This window comes from Crotalus tigris, unplaced genomic scaffold (assembly GCF_016545835.1).
Source record: "Crotalus tigris isolate CLP2741 ecotype Arizona unplaced genomic scaffold, ASM1654583v1 scf7180000017774.6281472, whole genome shotgun sequence".
Taxonomy (NCBI): Eukaryota; Metazoa; Chordata; class Lepidosauria; order Squamata; family Viperidae; genus Crotalus; species Crotalus tigris.
Genome location: NW_024096625.1, coordinates 5,207,209 through 5,227,345, shown reverse-complemented (window position 1 = coordinate 5,227,345; position 20,137 = coordinate 5,207,209). Strand labels below are relative to the sequence as shown.

The window sequence follows — 20,137 nt, the reverse complement described above, 5'->3', positions numbered from 1 at the left end:
GGATTATTGAGAGAAATAATTTGAGATATTGCAGTCAACAAAAACTTACTTCTAGTTTCTTGCAAAAATACTCATTGCAGACAATGAGTTTACTTAACAATAGCAGCTTTTGCTTTACAACAGCTGCATTCTCTTAATAATTGCAAAAAAGGTTATAAAACTTAGTTGGTCAAATGAGTGCTTCATGTTATGACCACCATAACATATGACAGAAATTTCAGGCTCCATTACAGTCATAAGTTGAGGACAATATGTTTTGGGCCCAGTTAATTGAGTAGAATGGTAGCTTACTTTTCAGTAATGGCTAGAGGCCTTAGTAGGAATGTGCAAAATTTGACAGTTCAAGAACAGATTGTCTCAAAGAACAGTGAACATTTAAACCTTGATTTTTTAAAGATAAATTCACTGAATGGGAAGTTGTTTAAAGTGTCTTGGACATAGTAGTTCCATAAAAGGGTTTTCTAATCTCTTTGCAGAAAAACTTGGTTTTTCACACAAAGTCAAATAGCATGATTTACTTAACATAAATAAAAATATAACTATATATAGTATTTAAGCCAATGGTTTTGATTATATAAAGGTGGATCATAGTACCAACTTCAACAAATGTAGAAAGGTCTCTGTTTTGGCTGCCATCTTGATTTCTTTGACTCCCCCCCACTTCCCTCAATACCCTTTGTTATTTGGCATAGTGAAAAATTTGAGCAGATGTGAAGAAAAGGATAGTGTGTCAGGAGGAACAGAAAGTAGCTGGAAAGAAAGCAAGACAGCAAGGCAAAAGGAAGAGTTGGAATAAAAGATGCAAGTAGGGAGGTATAAGAAACAGAATAGAAGTTAGCAGCTTGGCAGTTGGTAAAAAAATAGGAAGGAGGGTAGGAGGTTGGGGTGAGGGAAAGGAAATGAAGGGGAATATGGCAACAGGCAACCTGATGGGAAGGTGCAGGAAGGAGGAAAGGGAACAAGAGGGTTCAAAGACTGAACATGGTCTGGGCTACAGTTTATGCTTTCCTGATAAATAGTATTGATTTATCTTTGAATACAGTTACTTAAGCATATTATTTCATTATGTGCCTGATGATAATATTCCTACATGAAAGGTTTAATCTGTTGTTCCTCTTATGTATTCTTTTATTGTATGTCAGATAGAATCAGTTATACTTGGGATATCAAGGACATATTTTATTGAGTAAAAATAGCTGTAAGAGATACATAGCAATGAACCTTAATTATATAATGGATCTTAATTATGTAGTATTATAAATGTTCATTTTTAAATATTATTCAGGCAAAATCATGCAAGTGCTCATTTTGGAGAAGATCTTTTAGAAGCTGCAAATATAGTTACCAAAGAGAAAATTCTGGCCCTTCAGTCCATGGAAAAGCTGGAAAAGATATGGACAGATTATAACATCTCCCAGCAAGAAATACGTCTTTGTAAACATGTGGTAGGTGATATATTATTTTATGGCAAATCATAAGCTTCAATGATCTCTCTTAAATTTTGTTGATATACTGTAGCTGCTTATGCTTGTTAGCAAAAGAATTGTCAAGGATTTAAAATGTGACCATATTTTGCTAATATATGATGTATCCATATTAATTAATTGATTTGATTTTTATCCTACTTTATTACTTTATAAGTAACTCAAGATGGGGAACATCTATAATATTCCTATTTTTACACAACAGTCCTGTGAGGTGAGTTGCCTGGGAGAGTGTGATTGGCTCAAAGTTACCCAGCTGGCTTTCAAGCCTAAGGCAGGACTAGAATTCATAAGTCCTCTGGTTTCTAGGCCTTAACCATTAGACCACGTTAGAACTATCACAGGTTATAGATTTTGTGAAGAGGAGAAAGAAACTTGCAAGTAATTACCAGCAAATTCTTGCAGCTTTTCTCTTCCCTCTACTGATCAGCAACGGGATAGTTGAATATTTGAGAATTTGTTAGACTGCAATAACGTGTGTATGTGTGTATGAATGAGCGAGAGAAAGAGAATGAACTTCTTAAAAAATTTACAGCTTGCTAGTCAAATGAAAAATTTCCTGTTGCTAGTCCTACCCACGAGAATAATCTTCCCAGATATAGCTACTAGTAAATTAAACTCAATTTCTAATAATTACATCCAGGAAGATTATTATATTGGGTAGGGCCAGTGACAGGAAATTTTGAGTGAAAATTAAATTTAAGGCTTCTGTATCTTTTTTATCATTCATATTATTGATCTTGTTAACTTTATATGATTGTTATGCTTATTGCATGCCCATTACTTACAAATTATTCTATTACTAAATTGTAAATGTTTGCAAGAGAGAGAGAGTAAATTCACTTTCCCTGGGTATTCTCTTTATCTCTGTCTCCCCTCCTCCCCCAAAGGACTCAGCATCTGGATTGAAAAGCTACGTAAATTCATGTAGAAACAGACATAAGATTTTGGTCTTAAAAGGTCCTATAAAATAGCTTGGGAAGAGCCCAGTAATTGATGGTGAAATATTTGACATAACTTTAACAAATACAGCTTTTTAAAATAATAATAATAATAATTTATTTTAAAATAAATAAAAGGTAGGTAAAGAAATTAATGTATATACTTTCTTCATTGGTTATCATATGTCAGCAAATAAAGAAAAAGGACATACTGCTTGAGAACTGCTGTAAACAACAGTAAAACTTTGAGAATTCCCGAAGAGATGTTCTTTCTCTTGTTGCTCACTTGTCTAACTGCAAGCATTGAGAATTTGGCTGCTTTTGCTTTCATCTGCAGATTGATCTGTACTGGCTTGTATTATAAATGTGTACATGATACAACATTGTAATGTCATTGCTGTATTAGATTGTAGAAAAACCTGAAGGTAAATCAGGATGCACTGTAGACACTTCTTGTGCTTAAGTTCATTTTGACATATGATCGACTACTAACTGCCTTAATTTGAGGTTGCCCTATAGCGTTATCCTATATAGAAGGTCCTTGACTTAGAACCATTCATGATTTAGTGATTGTTCAAAGTTACAACAGCACTGAATATAGCGACAGTCCTCATACTTACATCTATCACAGCATCCCCTAAGTTACAGGATCAAAATTTGGATTCTTGGTAAATGGCATGTATTTATGATGGGGTTGCATTGTTTTTGGATCATGTGATTGCCATTTGTGATCTTTCCAGATGGGTTCTAATAAGCAAAGTCAATGGGAGAAGCCAGGTTTGGTTAGTGACTGCATGATTCACTTAACAACTGCAGTGGTTTATTTAACAATTGTGGCAGGAAAGGTCATAAACTTGGCAACAACTCCTCTTCTTAGCAACAGAAATGTTGTTTCCAATTGTGGTTGTAAGTTGATGAGTACCTGTATCTCTACTGAAGAAGACCTCAGTTGTGTGTTCTCTTCTACACAGGATGAAGTACAAAGCTTAATTCTCCAGAGGAATGAATTGCAGCATAAATTGCCCAAGGCTCTAGAAGAATTCATTGTGGAAGTGAATGATCTGCCTCTTTCTGAGCGCTTAGAAACGTTGAAGGTTGGATCCAGCGTGGCATGTGCAGTTATTTTATTTTATGTTTATAAGATGTTCTCCAGATCAGATTACAATTTAGTATTATAAGTGATATAAACAGTAAATTAAGAAAGTCACAGGATCATTCTGACATTTCTTTTTGCAGACATTAATATTTAAATTAACTTCTGAGATATTCCTAGAACTCCCTGATGCTGTTGTTTCTAATCTGGAATATTGACAAAATTTCCATTGTGTTCTACCATTTATCAGTCTATGCAATCTGAGCAGGTCATGCTATTCAAAATAGTATTTAGAAATGGCACAGTAATAAGTGTATGTGTGAACATAGCAACCTGCTGTTCCCATTTGGGATATGCCGTGTAATGCAAAGAAAACAAATGAGTAATAATCGATAAAGGAAATTAAAGCCAAGAAAAAAGAGAAAGAAAAGGATCTCTAAATAAATGTACTGTTAAACTTCTCACTGTTCTTTTTTTATATCAGTTCTTTTTTTAAAAAAAGATAAAACTAACACAAACTAATATTTAGAAAAAAAGAAAGGAAAAGACAATGCCAAAAGTGCAGGAAAGAAAATATAAAGAAGTAGATTCTTATTTTCTTTACAGCATTTATAAGTATATTTATCTTACTCTATGGTTTACCACATGATTTACATTTTTTCGATAATGTAATCAAAAACATATAAATTCACTTTTTCTGTTTCACATAGAAAGTCTATACATGGCTTCTAGTCAACATTAAAACATAGATAATGTTTTTCTCTGATCAAAGCTGCCAATTTGGCCATCTCATCAAGTTTCTATCATCGTCACCATCCATTCTTCCATTATGAGTAATGTTTGTTTTTGAGCATATAATAGTCTCACTGTTGTTATCATATAAAAACAAAATTCAGTTATTTTTTTTCTGCCTATCAGTGAGCCCCAAATGAAAACCTCTGGTTTCAGTTGTATATTAATCTTTAAAATCTTCTGAATTTGTATATGTAATTGAATCACAAACATTGCTTTTTGCACATCAGTGAAGCATTATGAAATGTCCCCTCGTTTACATTCCTAACATAAGTTTGAAGTGCTTTACACATTATAGACAATTCTGCTGACATATACCATTGATAACATTATTTAATTAACAAATCTCTTAACATTTTAACATAATGTAAACTTCAATCTTTTCAATCATATTCTCCCACTGTTTTCTTTGTATCTTATAAGCAAAGATTGTAACTCATTTTATCATACATTCTTTTACTTGCTCTTCTGTTTCAAATTTCAGCAGAAATATATACACCTTAGCAATAATATGTTTCTCAATTGTACACAATACTGTTTCAAAATCAATCTTACAGTGCTCAGACCCAGAAGTTATTAAATCTTAGAATGGTATATAAAAAAACCATTGACAAGTATATCCTCTTATCACCAAATCTGTTCCTGATTTTTTATATTTTCATTGAGAAAAAATCATATATCACATTAGTTAGCCATTTGAGCTTACTTATCATTTCTTTTCTACAAAGTGATTCTTACGCTGAGATCCACAAAGATATTTTCAAGTATAATCTAGTTTATATCTCTTCCATATTCTCAATATGGCTGTAATGTGTTTTTTTAAACTATACCCAATTTATTGTACACTGTACCCAGAGTCCCTCTTTGAGTGAGATGGGCAGTTCAGAAATATGAAAAATATATCGATAAATAAATAAAATATGATAACTTAAGTTCCAAAAATCCATTAAAAGCATTGGATCCTAGGCAGTTGGGTTTTTATATCTCTCTGTAAGAGTTGGCTTTATTTTGGAAAAAGAATACCCAAGATATAAAAGTAAAACATAGAAACATGCAAGTTTCTATGTGAATTGTCCTATACCTCCCTTTGTTTCTGTTACTATTTGTAGTATATAGTGTTCTCTAAACATTTCTGTATACAATATTTTACTACTATTATCTGCTATATAATACTTCTACTAACATTACTATTGATGCTGTACTATTATTAGTATGATGATGATGTTATCCATTCAGTCATGTTCAACAGTGTATTGTTACACATACTGTCTTTTAATCCTCTCCTTCCCCGGATTTCTTTTATTATTATGTTCTTCTTTATTAATAGGCAGCAGGTAAAGCACTAGCACTTTCCCAATATTAAGCTTGGCTTGGCTGCGCCTCTTCTTTTTCCTCCATCATTTCTGCCTCTGTGAAAAAAAAATGTTTTTTTTATTGAGCAGGTTTTCTGGCAGTAGCCACTGCTGTTTCCTTTGTTCTCTCTTCTCCTTCTCCATCTGTTTCAGAGGGGGCTCAAATAGGAAAGAAAGGCAACACAGATACATGCAGTTTTCTCTATTCTTCTACAGTGGTACATCTAAAAAAATGATTTTTACAATATTCAATAAAATATTGGCTTTATCCTAGTATAAATATACAAACCACCCAAGTTTCAAACCATGTGTTTTTAGCTCCAAAGCTTTTCTACCAACATCCATTCTTTCATCCAACTAAATAGCAAGCTGCAAAATACAATTTAAATAGGGTAATCCCAAGCCCTCTTTTTTTATATCTTGTAAAACCTTATATTCAATTCTTATTTATTATACTAATACCCATATATCTACTTTCAATCTTAAAACCCATTTTATTCATCATTTTTTTACATCATCATCATCATCATCATCATCGAGTTGGAAGAGACCTTGAAGGCCTTCTAGACTAACCCCCTGCTCAGGCAGGAAACCCTATACCATTTCAGACAAATGGCTGTCCAGTCTCTTTTAAAAAACTTCCAGTGTTGGAACATTCACAATTTCTAAAGGTAGGTTGTTCTGCTGATTAATTGTTCTAACTGTCAGGAAATTTCTCCTTAGTTCTAGGTTGCTTCTCTCTTTGATTAGTTTCCATCCATTGCTTCTTGACTTGCATTCAGGTGCTTTGGAGAATAACCTGACTCCCTCTTCTTTGTGGTAACTCATGAAATATTGGAACATTGCTATCGTGTCACCCCTAGTCATTCTCTTCACTTAACCATACATACCCAATTCCAACAACCGTTTATATGTTTTAATCTCCAGTCCCCTAATAATCTTTGTTGCTCTTCTCTTTACTCTGTCTGGAGTCTCAACATCTTTTTTACACTGTGGTGACCAAAACTGGATGCAGTATTCCAAGTGTGGCTTTACCAAGACATTATAAAGTTGTATTAACATTTCACGTAATCTTGAATCTATCCCTCTGTTAATGCAGCCTAGCACTGTGTTGGCTTTTTTGGCAGCTGCAGCATACTCTGGCTCATGTTTAAGTGATTGTCCATTAGGACTCCGAGATCCCTCTCACAGTTACTACTATCTAGCAAGATGCCACTTATACTATATCTGTGCATTTGGTTTTTCTTGCTTAAATGTAGAACCTTTTTTCACGATTGAATTTCATTTTGGTAGATAGTGCCCAGTGTTCAAGTCTGTCCAGATCCTTCTGTATCTTAAGCCTGTCTTCTGGAGTGTTGGCTATTCCTGCCAGCTTGATGTCGTGTGCAAATTTAATGAGTTCATTGATGAAGATGTTGAAGAGCACTGGGCCCAGAACAGAGCTCTGGGGCACCCCACTCCACATTTCCCTCCATATAGATGCCGTTCCATTGATGACCACATGCTGAGTACAGCTGGTCAGCCAGCTACGAATCCATCTGGTGGTGATGTTGTCTAAATAATCCACATTTTTCTATCTTATCAAGTAGTAGGTTGTGTCTACTTTATCAAATGCCTTACTGAAGTCAAGTAAATTATGTCCACAGCATTCCTCTGGTCTACCTTTTATTTGTGTTAATGTCTTTGTTAATCTTGAAACCTGCTAATGCACCAAATTCTTTTATTTTTCCCACTAATACCTTTTAAAGGATCTTCCAAAAACAGCACGGTCATCTGCCATAGCTCTAAACCTATAAGTCTCTTTTTAAATTTTTATTCCTTCATCCCATCTTACATCTCTATTCAAAATGTCAAGAACACAAAAAGAAGACAGCTCTGTCGTGTTCCTTTTTCACATGGTTTTGTTAAATCTCCATTAACAATAATTTGTTCTTTCTGTGAGCTATAAATCGATTATAGCCGTTTTATAACATTCTTCCCAGAATTCATATCTTCCAAATTGCAAATAGAAAAATTCATTTCAAATTTTCAAAGGGTTTCTCTGCATCTAAACCAGGGGCAGGCAACCTTGGCTCTTTTATGACTTGTGGACTTCAACTCCCAGAATTCCTGAGCCAGCCTGTCTCTGCCCTGCTGAGCCCGCCAAAAGTCCCATTCTGCAAACGGTGCTGCACCAGTTGAGTAGTCCTCAACTTACGACTGGTTGACTAGTCCTCGACTTACGACCAGTTGGTGGTCACGGCATTAAAAAGGTTGAGAACCACTGCTCTAAAAGAAGGTGATTTGTTTTTATGAACCAAACTTTCAAATTTCAGCAGTGAAGTTCTTTGAGATCCAAATCACACTCTATTCTTGTAAAGGCTCCTTATCTTTTTGAAAAGCATGTATATATTCTCTAGAATTACCATTTTTCTGTTTCCACGCATCCAGTAAGCTTACATTGTCCATCAAACTAAAAAAAAAGTTTTGGTAATTTATCTTGAGTAAGAAATTTTCTAATGTTGTATATAGTTGTTGGAAAAAACCCATTCCATTCCAGTACCCAATTTTAATCTCTTCTTGAGTTACAAAAGTTATAAAAGTAGGGACATGAATTCTCAATACTATAGTCTTAGCCCCATGTAAGTAAACATTCTGTCTCAATAAATCTATCATGTTCAGTAATCAATAGGCTTTCTGGTTTTAGTTGAGGATTAATATGTATAGAACAACTCCATTTCTTTTTTTTTATTCCTGCTGAGAGAAATTTTTCATCCAAATTTTTATAAATCAAATATTTTATATTTTTCTTTATATAATTCTCTTGTAGACAAATATATTTTGTTTTAATTTTTTAAGTACTGAAAAATATCTATTAAGCATATGCTCCATTTATATTTTATGATAGACATTTATAATCATAGTTAAGCTAAAAATTTAGAAAAGTCAATATTTGTAGAGCTTAATTCAGAATCATCTTTTCCTTCTGTGTCTGTTGTATCCTCTTTTTTTGAGGATCTCATTCAGCTCCAACTGATCCTAATGTTGTAGTCTTTTCTTTCCCGCCAGTTTATTATTCTTTTATACATTTGTTCTGCATTTTGAGTTTTGCTCATTTTCTCAATATGACCAAGCTACCTCAGTATACTTCTTTCTATTTTATTCCACAGATCATCTATAAATATATTTTGTAACAATTTAAACTCCCTAACAGGCTTGAAGCTTTTAAAAAAGTTTTGCTTCAAACTTAGTACTGCATATGTACTAAGTTAGTACAGGTTAACCTGTCACCACAAGATGGCAGTCTTCAAGCTTTTTCAAATGTGTCATTAGCAATGTGTCATTACTGTCAAACCTTTTCACTGGGCATTTACAAATTTTTAAAAAAGGATTTTTTTAATCAGAGTCAAATTGCTGTTTGCCTTTAATTTTTGAAATAGGTCTCTAATATTATATCCAGACTATTGAATATTTAATGCTTGTGAATGCCATTCAAAATCACAGTTGTCTTCATTTTTATTCTTTCTTGGAATGGCCTTGCAAAAGATGTATTTAAAATAATTTCATATTCAGTTATTTTTCTTGCCAATGCTTTAGAAAGTATGACTTTCTTGCTTTAAATATTTTTGAATAGTAATATATGCCTTTAATTGCTTTTCTGCTATAAATTAAAAATAATAATATTTGAAAGATTGAACATTTTCTCAGAATTGAGAAAGAAGAATAAGAAAATGATATACTGCTTCTTGGAATGGATTAATTATTCTGCAGTCCAACAGAGTCAAGTTTCCATACTCTTGTGAAAAATGAATGTGAGAATTAAATGCTTCAATCTAGATAATAGTGCAATTCTAGCATGCAGCAGTCATTTTAATATATGCATATTAATGATTTTTCAGGAATCTGTAGCGAAGTAAAAATGAAAATATTTGTGTGGCACATCTATATTCAGAAGGAATAACATTTACAGATCTCACACATGTTTCTGTTTGATGTTTAGTAACTGGCAAAGAAGTTTAGGAAAAACTTCTTCAGAAGTCTTCAAGAAATGCAGATGTTGAAATTCATTCTCTATAATGACCTTTAATAGTTCTGGTTCTATAATAGTGATATTTAAAAATAATGAATTGCTCTAATTTTGTTTCATTTGTTGTGGAATTGTCTTGTGAGTTCTCCAATTAATGATTTCTAGCAACTTCTCAATTCACTTGCTATTTTCCCTTTATAATATGGAATATTCTTTTTGTGAATAGTCAAATAGTGCAAATTTACTCTCTCTCCCTCCCTCCCTCCCTCCCCCCCTCTCTCTCTTTCTATCTATCTATCTATCTATCTATCTATCTATCTATCTATCTATCTATCTATCTATATGTTTTCTGAGGTTTTCGCGGGTATTTGTATGTAGGTCTTTGGTTGTTCGGGTTTTCTCCCGCGTAAAATTGGAAGTGTCTTGGCGACGTTTCGACGAAGTCCCATTCGCCATCTTCAGGCTGGTGTTTTCAGCTTCGTGCTTTGAGCAGCAATGTGTGGTCTTAGCTGTTTCTTCCTTTTAACTGACAGTGGGGGTATGAACTGATTGGGTGGGAGCTTGGCTGTGTTCTGATTGGGTGGAGGTGTGTTCTGAATGGTTAGGGGCTTGGCTGTGCATTCTGCACAAACAGAAAAATATCCACCATCCTTAGAAACCCCAAAGATAAAATCGAATTAGAAAATCAAGGAGTATACGAAATCCCATGCACCACTTGTCCCACCACATACATCGGACAAACCAACAGAAGAATAAGTGCACGCATTGAAGAACATAAGAACTCAATCAAAAAAGAGGAACCAACATCTTCCCTGGTCCAACACCTTAAAGCTACAGGACATGAAATTGACTTTAAAAATACAAGAACCATTGCCAAAAGTGAACATTTTAATAACAGAATAATCAGAGAAGCCATCGAGATAGAAAAACGCCCACACAGCATGAACAAGCGAGATGATACCTCCCGCCTACCAGCCATTTGGAAACCCTCCCTTATTGACAAACGACTCCCTAACACAAAAAATGATACCAGACCCACACTCACAAAAACCACACAGGATGTCACCACCACACATCCACGCAAAAAACAAACCCAAAGCCACACCGATGATGAGGCACGACCACAAACCAGAAGCCAGACCACAGCTGCATCATTAGCCAGTTTAAACCCCTCCAATCCATACATGAAGCAAACTGACACCCTCCATGAAGAGGAGACACAACCACGAACGAGAAGCCAAAAAATAGCAAGGCAGCCCAAAATCTTAAACCCCTCTGCAACTCAGACTAACCTGAGCACAACCAAACAGAACACTCCCCCAGCCAATCAGAGCACAGCCAAGCCCCTAACCATTCAGACCACACCTCCACCCAATCAGAACACAGCCAAGCTCCCACCCAATCAGTTCATACCCCCACTGGCAGTTAAAAGGAAGAAACAGCTAAGACCACATATTGCTCCTCGAAGCACGAAGCTGAAAACACCAGCCTGAAGATGACGAATGGGACTTCGTCGAAACGTCGCCAAGACACTTTCAATTTTATGCGGGAGAAAACCCGAACAACCAGAGACATACATACATACATATATATAAATGATTAGGAGTCGGGTGGAGCTGGGGTTGGGGTTAGGGTTAGGATTTTTTAAAATAACATTCTTAATATTTAGCAAACAGCATGTTTGGGTTCATGTATTTAAAAAACAATAATATTTATCATAAACAATATGTTAATTAATCACTCAATAATCTTCTTACTAGTATATATTTAATGTTGCATATCACATTCCTTTTTCCAGCACGATGACTGAAGAATCCACCAATGGGTTATTTCAGTCCTCCTGCCCAATCAAACCAAGTTGTCAAGTTGTCACGCCTCATTATCTGGGACCTCCCAGTTTTCATCTTGGTCTTTCGCCCATGAAGACGTGATATCTTGACTCTCTGTTGTTTGGAGCAGGTCAGACTAGATTTTACAGATTCATTGGTGGATTCTTAAGATTAGGAGAATTAGTAGAAATTATTTTCCTTTCTGGAACTTCTGATTTAGTTTTCCCTCCTCTCCAGGACTGGGGGGGGGGCGGCTCTTTCCCTTTTCCCAATCCAGTAGTTGCTGAATTATTGCAAGATTTCTTTCTAAAAGAAGTGGGGAGAGTTGCCCTTCACGCAGGTTATAGGGGGATTGCTTGTTCACCTTCCCAGTGAGCGCGCGTGTTGTCTTTCGTCTGGTGGTTGCCATTTTGAAGGCTTGTGGCTTCTCCTATGACCGGGCTTGGTCAGGGATCCTTATAACGGCCGCCATTTTGGATCTGCGGAACATCCTTTTGACGAAAGATTTGATTTACTGAAACAACTCTGAGAGGCTTGCTAGAGCAAGCGAAGGGGGGGAATCTCTTTTTGCTGACTTCTGATTGTTTGTGACTGCTGCTGAAGAGGAGGGAGCCTCGCAGTGCAGCGGTGAGCGATTTCCAACTCAGTTCCCTGAATAGGTAGAAAGCCTCGAATTTAGCCCCATTGGATTTTAGCGACTTGGACTGTATTGGAGGCTCGACTTAGTCTCCTCTTCCCGTTCCTCCCCCCTTCTTCCTCAAGGAACCTAGAACGTCCGCCATTTTGGGGACATATTTCCTCTGGGCAACGCCCTTTTCACACTCAGGCTAGGACGCCATTTTGTGTGAGTAATAAAAAAAGACTTGTTTAGCATAGTTCACAGAACTTTCATACATTGACATCATTTGTATTAATTTCATTTTGAGTCTTAGTGTTTCAGAAACTACCTCCCTATTGAAGACAGCTATTATCACAAGAGTGTGGATTCAGCAGCAGTACCGGTCCTTCAAGCCTGATCCCCATATTGCCTGTCTGCCCCTCTGCATCTAGTGGCTGCTTCACGATCCTGACCATTGTCACTATTGTGGGACACGTGTGATTTCACCACCAACCGTCGCGGAGTGACGGGAGCTTCTGCGCCAAGCTTGAGTTCAGGTTAGCCAGTGGGCCGACTCACGACAATCCACGTGAAGTCAGTCCCCCTTCACGGGGGTCTCTGACGTCCCTTGCAGACCAAGTCAGTCCCAAAGTCACCTTTGGGTTGCATCTTGTTGGAAATGGTAGAAAACACTGAGCCACATCCTTTGGACATGGACATCACCCCCGTCCAAGCTGAGCCGGCACGAGAGGCACCTTCAGGTAAGGCCAAATCCAAATCTAAGCATGGCAGGAGGGCTGGACCGGCAAGCGACAGGCAGGCCGACCATACACCCAGAACCCTGGAGAAGCAATTCTCCTGGGCATAGCACTTCTGCTGAAAGAGGTCTTGAACTTTCGAGCCCCACACCACCTGACACGGGAGCGCCTCAACCATCCACTTCGAGAGCTTGGTCGCCTGAGAATGTGCATCAGCAGGTCCCGACACAGACCTTTGGTCAGGTAGGACCACCTCTGTTCGGGAAGGACCTTAATTTGCCCGGCCCGCCGGCAGCACCCATCACTGCTATCACACCACCTGCTGCGGGGTTAAGGCCTCCGCTAGAGCAGTCTTTCTCCAGCCAGCTCCGAGAGTGGCTATCACAGGCTGTGTTCCAAGCCATGGCGTCAGCGGGTCACCAGCAGGCGTCTCCCATTCCGGGGCCTTCTTCTGCACCAACAACCGCCACACGTCCTTCACTGGATCGGTCAGGTATGGTCTCCCCATCCCACTCTCCTGATTCCGACTCTAATGTTTCAGATTATGAGGGAGGTAAGGATGGTTGGTCGGATTGCGAGGAACCCACTTATGAATCTCAGCCTATGTCAGAGCTGTTCAATGCTTCGCTTTTCCCTGCCTTGCTGTGCAGAGCCTGTGAAGTGAGTAAGCTTTCCTCCCACCAGGTCCCAACCCCTCAACCTTCCTCTGATCAGGAAATTAATCCACTGTTTGCTGAACCAGTAGACAAACACCTCCAAATTCCCTGTCCCCCGTTATTCCTCAAAAATATTCAGGGACAGTGGGAGTCACCTGCTGCTCAGCCGACTCAAGGTGCAACTGAGCGCAAAATAGTAGACATGACAAAGACTTTAGCAGGCCTCTTAGAGGTTCCAAAGGTAGATGAATCTCTGGCCCCACTATTTTCGACTGCCAGTCTCCTGGCAGATGTATCGGACGCCCTTAGGGCAGAAGATAAAAAATCCAAAATGGCCTTGCGCAAGGCACATTTAGCATCTGCCTGGGCAACTAAGGCAGCAACGGCCATTTCCTTCTTTGCAAGGATCTCTATTACCTGGCTCATCAGTTACAGGACAGAAGTCCGCTGAAGAAACCAGAATCCATTAGGATTTGACCAAATTATTAGCCACATCCGAGTATATGACGGATGTCTCCCTGTATTCGGCCAAACATTCAGCCCGAGCAATGACTTCCAGCGTAGTCGCTAGGAGGCTGCTGTGGCTAAAAACTGGAGAGCCAAAAGCAAACATAAGTGGCGCGTGGCCACAGACCCCTTCACGGGTGGTAGATTATTTGGGGAGGCCCTAACGCCATTTCTAATTGAGAACAAACAGAAACAAAAGGTCATTTCTCATATAGCAAGGAGAACTACCAGACGATTCCTCCCTTACAATCGCCGACAGTCATTTCGGACTGGGGCCGCAACAGAGTCTGCGCAACCATACCGGCCACCAGCTCCTAAGCCTGAGCGCATATTTGATAAGGCAGATTACAGGGACAGAACCAGGTACCAGCCACAAACTAAACATTCCTTTCGTGGCAGAGGGGGTCACCCCTTCCGTCACAGAAAATGACTCAGAGGCAACCCCTCCCATTGGCGGCAGACTCACTCTTCATGCGCCAGTGGGAAAACACGACCACGTGATTTAGTCTTTCAGAGAAGGCCTGTCCCTGGAGTTCAAATCCATGCCCTTAGATCACTTCGTGTCTTGCCCAGCCATGAGAAACCCTGTAAAAAGAAGGCTCATGGAAGACGCTATCCAACACCTTCTCACCATCAAGGCAATGGAGGAGGTTCCCCCGACCCAGGCGGGGCTGGGGGATTAGTCCATCCTGTTTGTAGTCCCAAAATCCTCTGGGGGATGGAGGGCAATTCTCGATCTCAAGGGACTGAATCTCCACCTTCAATACAAGAGATTATATTCCATTTTAATCAGCATCAGGCAGAGAGATCTATTGACCTCAATAGATCTAAAGGAGGCATACCTACACATTCCTATCCTCCCGGATCATCGCAGGTACCTGCGATTCTGTTACCTCAACCGACAATTTCAATACAGAGCCCTTCCGTTTGGCCTCTCCTCAGCCCCTAGGGTCTTTATCAAAATCCTGGTAGTGTTGGCAGCTCACTTAAGGCTAGTTCCAGTACGGGTCCAGTGTTATCTGGACGACATCCTGATCCAGTCCCTGTCAGTCTCAGCCACCCAGTGCATTTGGCTCTCACCATAGAGACCCTGCAGAACCACGGCTTCCTGATAAATTTCAAAAAGAGCCAGATGACTCCCTCTACCCGCCTGCTTCATCTGGGAGCAGTGATAGAAATGGACTTGTGCCTCATGTACTTGTCAGAGGAGAGGCGCGGGAGCATCAGAGACCTGGCATGCAGGGTGTCATTGGCTACGTTTTCTCAACTCCTGGGCAAGCTAATATCATGCATAGCAATAGTGCCGTGGGCCCGGCTACATGACAGGGACCTGCAATGGTTCCTGCTTCCGTATCAGAGACAGCATACCAGTACATCCAATCGGTTGGTCAGGGTTCCTCATCAGGTACGTCTCTCACTCGGCTGGTGGACTTCATCGGCTATTCACAAGGGGACCCTGTTCAAGGAGCCTAGTCGACTTCAGGTGACCACAGACGCGAGCTCTTTGGTTGGGGGGGGCTCATCTCCAATCCCAGATAGCTCAGGGTCGGTGATCACAAACAGACCTCAAACACAGTATAAACTGGTTAGAGCTCAAGGCAATACATCTAGCTCTCCAAAAATTCCACACTGTAGTCAGGGGCCAGCATGTACTGGTCCAAACAGACAACATGGCTGAAAAAGCTCACGTGAATCGGCAAGGGGGTATCCGGGTCCAAATCCCTCATGACGGAGGCTCGAGCATTGAACTCATAGGCAGAGAAACACCTGCTCTCCATCAGGGCCGAGCATATCTCGGGAGAGGCAAATAGACAAGCACACTTTCTCAGCAGGTCAATAGTGGATCATTCGGAGTAGATGTTACATCCAGATATCTTCAGGGAGATATCGGACAGATTTGGTTGTCCGATCGTGGACCTGTTCGCCTCCCTGGGGAACGCTCAGCTGCCCAGATTCTTTTCTCGGTTCCCCTCCCGGGGAACAGAGGGGACGGATGTGCTGCGCAGCAGGTGGCCACAAGGTCTGTTGTATGCCTTTCCCCCATTGCCTCTGCTTCCTGCAGTAATCAGGAAGATCCTGGAGGAACAGGCGGAAATGGTCTTCATCGCTCCTTACTGGCCCAGGAGACCTTGGTTCGCGGACCTGGTGAGTCTTTCATTCTCCAGCATGTAGAGGAATGTAGACTCCACGAATGGGTTGATTTAGTCTTCTAGCCCAATCAGACCAAACAATCAAAGTTGCCACGCCTCTGCAGGGTCTGACCATGCCCCAGTTTCGTTTGTTCTCAGCCCTGAAGAGACGTGAGAATTTGGCTCCTAATTTAGATTCAGAAAGGTAGTTATTGCCATTTGTGGATTCTCTATCCTTTTTTCCTTCTTTGGGGGGGGGGATTGGTTCAGCTGAGCTCAGTGCTGCACCATTTCTTCTCTCTTAATCAATTCCCTTCTCCGTGAGTTTTTCAGAGGCAGACAGCTGATCATAGATTGCTGCCTCCTCATTACAATCCACCTCCCCCACCCCCTCCCAGGATCTTGGCTGTGAATGCGAAGCTTTAAACTACTAATTTTCGGCTGAAAACTGAAATCACCTTCCTGGGTTCATGACCAATTAAAACAACCTGTGGGCACCATTTTGAGCCTCTAGAAGGCTCGATCCTCACACTACTCAAGTACTTCCTTGTTACTGTTGATTGTCAGCTGTAAATTACCCAAAAAAACAGCAGGTGAACTGTTTGACTAAAAGAGCTTATTACCAGATTACTTGCAGGAACCAGATTACTTGCAGGAGAGGATCTTTTCTCTCAGCTTGTTTTATCTCTCATTAGATCATCCCGGCTGCCATTTTGGGCTCCGCCCGATGGCACACATTAATTTGACTGCTTTGTCCTAATTACAGCCTTTTCAGTCACAAAGTAACTTACTTATTTGGTGATTCTCCCTAAGTGGGGGGGGGAATAGGAGTTCTAATTACATTCCTTTAGATCTTCATTACCTCGTGCGTCAGCTGCTTAATAGGCACCATCTCAGGTTACCTAGTGGACATAGGGAAAATACCTTGAGTCTCTCACTCCATTTTATCTGGTAATATTCCAGACTGTGTGACTTACCAGTACCTTTTAAATATCCAGTGCCAACAGATTGGACGGCTGCTTGCCTTGCCTGTTTTCCGCTGTCTGCATAGTGGTCGGCACTTATTATCACTAAGTGAGACACGAGGGTCAAAAAAATAAAATAAAATAAAAAATAAATAAAAATCAATTAAAATAAAACAGAATTAAAATAAACAAGATATATATCTATATTCATATATAGACTTATCTTTAATTGATATTTGATACCTTTTCGGCCAAATTGTCTCTATTACAGTAGGCCTGAAAAATTGAACGGGGAGGAGAGCCCCTGAGCGTAGCGCGGCTTATATCGCGTAGTGACTCGTGCTTAACGGCGGGCCGGACCTCACAGACCCTCGTGCAGGCCTGCACCACCCAGGTGGGCCGTGGCCTTCCTTTCTCCTGCAGATCAAGGACCGATCCAGGGATCTCCTGGTGAACACCTGTTGTTTATTTCCTATTGTTTATTTCAATATGGCGGATAACACCGTTTCACAGGCTTCCACCTTCAGTGAAAATATAAAAAGCAAGCCATCCAGTCTGGATACACCTGCAAAAGCCAAGGCCAAGGTCAAACGTACCTCTAAGGCTGATGACAAGCAAGCAGATAGCAGACATAGGGCGCTGGACGACAGTTCTCCAAATCCCAACGGCAGACAGGAGAGACGCAGCTTATCCCCTCACCTCCTCTTGCATCCACATCAGGGGAGCATCGACCTTCCCCTTTTACACGGGCTTGGTCTCCTGAGCAGACCCTGGACCAGGGTTCTTTGCTGGGATATGAACGGGACCATCTGTCCCTCTTTGACCGAGAATTGAGATTACAGGTCCAAGATTCATTCCAGCTGCTAAGCCAGGACCTTCCTCAGTGTCTTGTGGGTCTCGGGGAGGTTACTACAGTTGTCCCTCCCCCAGTCCCGTCAGCATCTTTCATGCCGACGGTGGCAGGTCTTCGGGGCCCCGAACATCCTTCATTTACTGTCCAGCTCCAAGCCATGATCTCACAGGCGGTGGCTCAGGCAATGGCGGCTTCAGGGAGGGCCATTCTGGTCCAAGGACCGTCAAACCCCCCTACGCCCACGGAAACTATGCATCCCAGGGAGTATGTGATCTCAGATCACGATTCTCCACCTCAATCTGAAGGGAGTGAGATATCAGATTTTTCCGCTCAGATTCTGGAAGAAGACATGTGGTCAGATGGGGAAGACATTCAGGCGGAGGCCACTCCTATGGTAGGGGTGTTTAATCCAAATTCCTTCTATTCTCTTTTACAAAAGGCCTATGTCACCGGAAAAATTGAACCCGTGAAACCACAGACGACCGATCAGGACTCTGGACAGAGTTCTGACCCACTGTTTCTGGAACCGGTCAAGAAGAACCTACAGATACCTTGCCCCCCCCATGTTTCTCAAATCCATTCAGGATCAGTGGGGATCTCCTGGAAGTTTCTCTGCTCTTGGGGGATTAGATTGTAAGCTCTTAGATATGGTCCCTTCCCTCAACGATGTACTCGAAGTTCCGAGTGTAGACGAGGCTCTCGCCCCCATACTGTCAGACACCAAAATCCCAGGAGATATGTCGGAGGCCCTTAAGGCTGAGGACAAGAAGCCTGAGATTTCCCTCAAAAGGACCCATCAGGCATCGGCTTGGGCTATAAGAGCCTCAACATCTAACTCCTTTTTCGTCAGAATTGCATTAATCTGGCTCAGGGAATTACAGGCCAGATTATCCCCAGACGAAGTAAGGGTTCACCAGGATGTCACTAAACTAAGGGCCGCACTGGAATACATGGGGGATGTGTCTCTGCAGTCGGCCAAATATTTGGCTCGGGCCATAGCTTCCAACGTGGCCACACGCTGGTTGTTCTGGCTAAAAAATTGGAAGGCCAATACCAGGCACAAATGGAGAGTAGCTGCAGCACCATATCAAAAGGGTCGCCTTTTTGGAGAGGCTCTCACTCCTTACCGGACTGAAAACAAAAAAAAGTTGAAAGTACTAGCTCATGTTGTTAAAAAAACGGGCAGACGTTTTTCTCCATACAACCGGCGTCCGTCGTTCAAGCCTGGCTCAGACCGAACTACATGGAGCGGGTATCGGCCCTTTCAAGCAGGGCCGGACCGCTCATTGGACCGGTCCGGCTACAGAGACAAGCCAAAGCCACAATTCCAGGCTAAGCGGCCCTTTCGCGGCAGAGGAGCTCGTCCTTTCCGAAAGTCAAAGTGACTTTAGGCGGATTCCTCCCATTGGCGGAAGACTGGCACTATATTTCCACAAATGGGAAAGTACCACCACGGACAATTGGGTTCTAACCACTATCAGAGACGGACTGTCTCTGGAGTTCCTCACACTTCGCCCTCGGCGCTTCATCTCCTGCCCCCTATCCAGAAATCCCGTGAAACAAGGTCTCATGGAGGAGGCCATTTGTCATCTGTTAAGCATAGAGGCAATCGAGCGGGTACCCCCAGATCAATGGGGACTGGGTTTCTACTCCATCCTGTTCGTGGTACCAAAACCCTCAGGAGGATCGAGGGCGATCCTAGACCTCAAGGCTCTAAATTGGTACCTAATTTACCAAAAATTCAAGATGCAAACTCTTCATTCTATTCTGGGCAGTATTCGGCCGGGGGATTTTCTTACATCCATAGATCTGACAGAAGCTTACCTGCACGTTCCCATACATCCAAATCACAGGCGTTTCCTCAGATTCAGGTATTCCAACCATCACTATCAGTATAGGGCCCTGCCATTCGGCCTATCGTCAGCTCCAAGGGTTTTCACCAAAATCCTGGCGGTTCTCGCCTCACAGCTCAGGTTGGCACCAGTCCGTGTTCAGTGCTACTTGGACGATATCCTAATCCAGTCGTCCTCGGCACTGAACGCCCATTCAGACGTGGCACTGACGATCAAGACACTCCAGGATCATGGATTTATGATCAACTTCCCAAAGAGCCATCGGATCCCAGCAAACCGTTTGCTCCACCTAGGCGCAATAATAGACACCAGCCAGTGCCG

The 20,137-nt window shown here is 41.1% G+C and overlaps 1 protein-coding gene across 7 annotated transcripts in view; it reads left to right on the top strand.

Annotated features, from left to right (window-relative positions):
• Positions 1 to 20,137, top strand: part of STK31 (serine/threonine kinase 31) — an 82,813-nt gene that overhangs the window by 20,801 nt on the left and 41,875 nt on the right. For all 7 annotated transcript variants that reach the window (XM_039342092.1, XM_039342090.1, XM_039342088.1 and 4 more), the window contains 2 exons: positions 1,286 to 1,445; positions 3,397 to 3,519. In XM_039342092.1, coding sequence (XP_039198026.1) covers positions 1,286 to 1,445; positions 3,397 to 3,519 — 283 coding nt within the window. The remainder of the gene's footprint in view (positions 1 to 1,285; positions 1,446 to 3,396; positions 3,520 to 20,137) is intronic.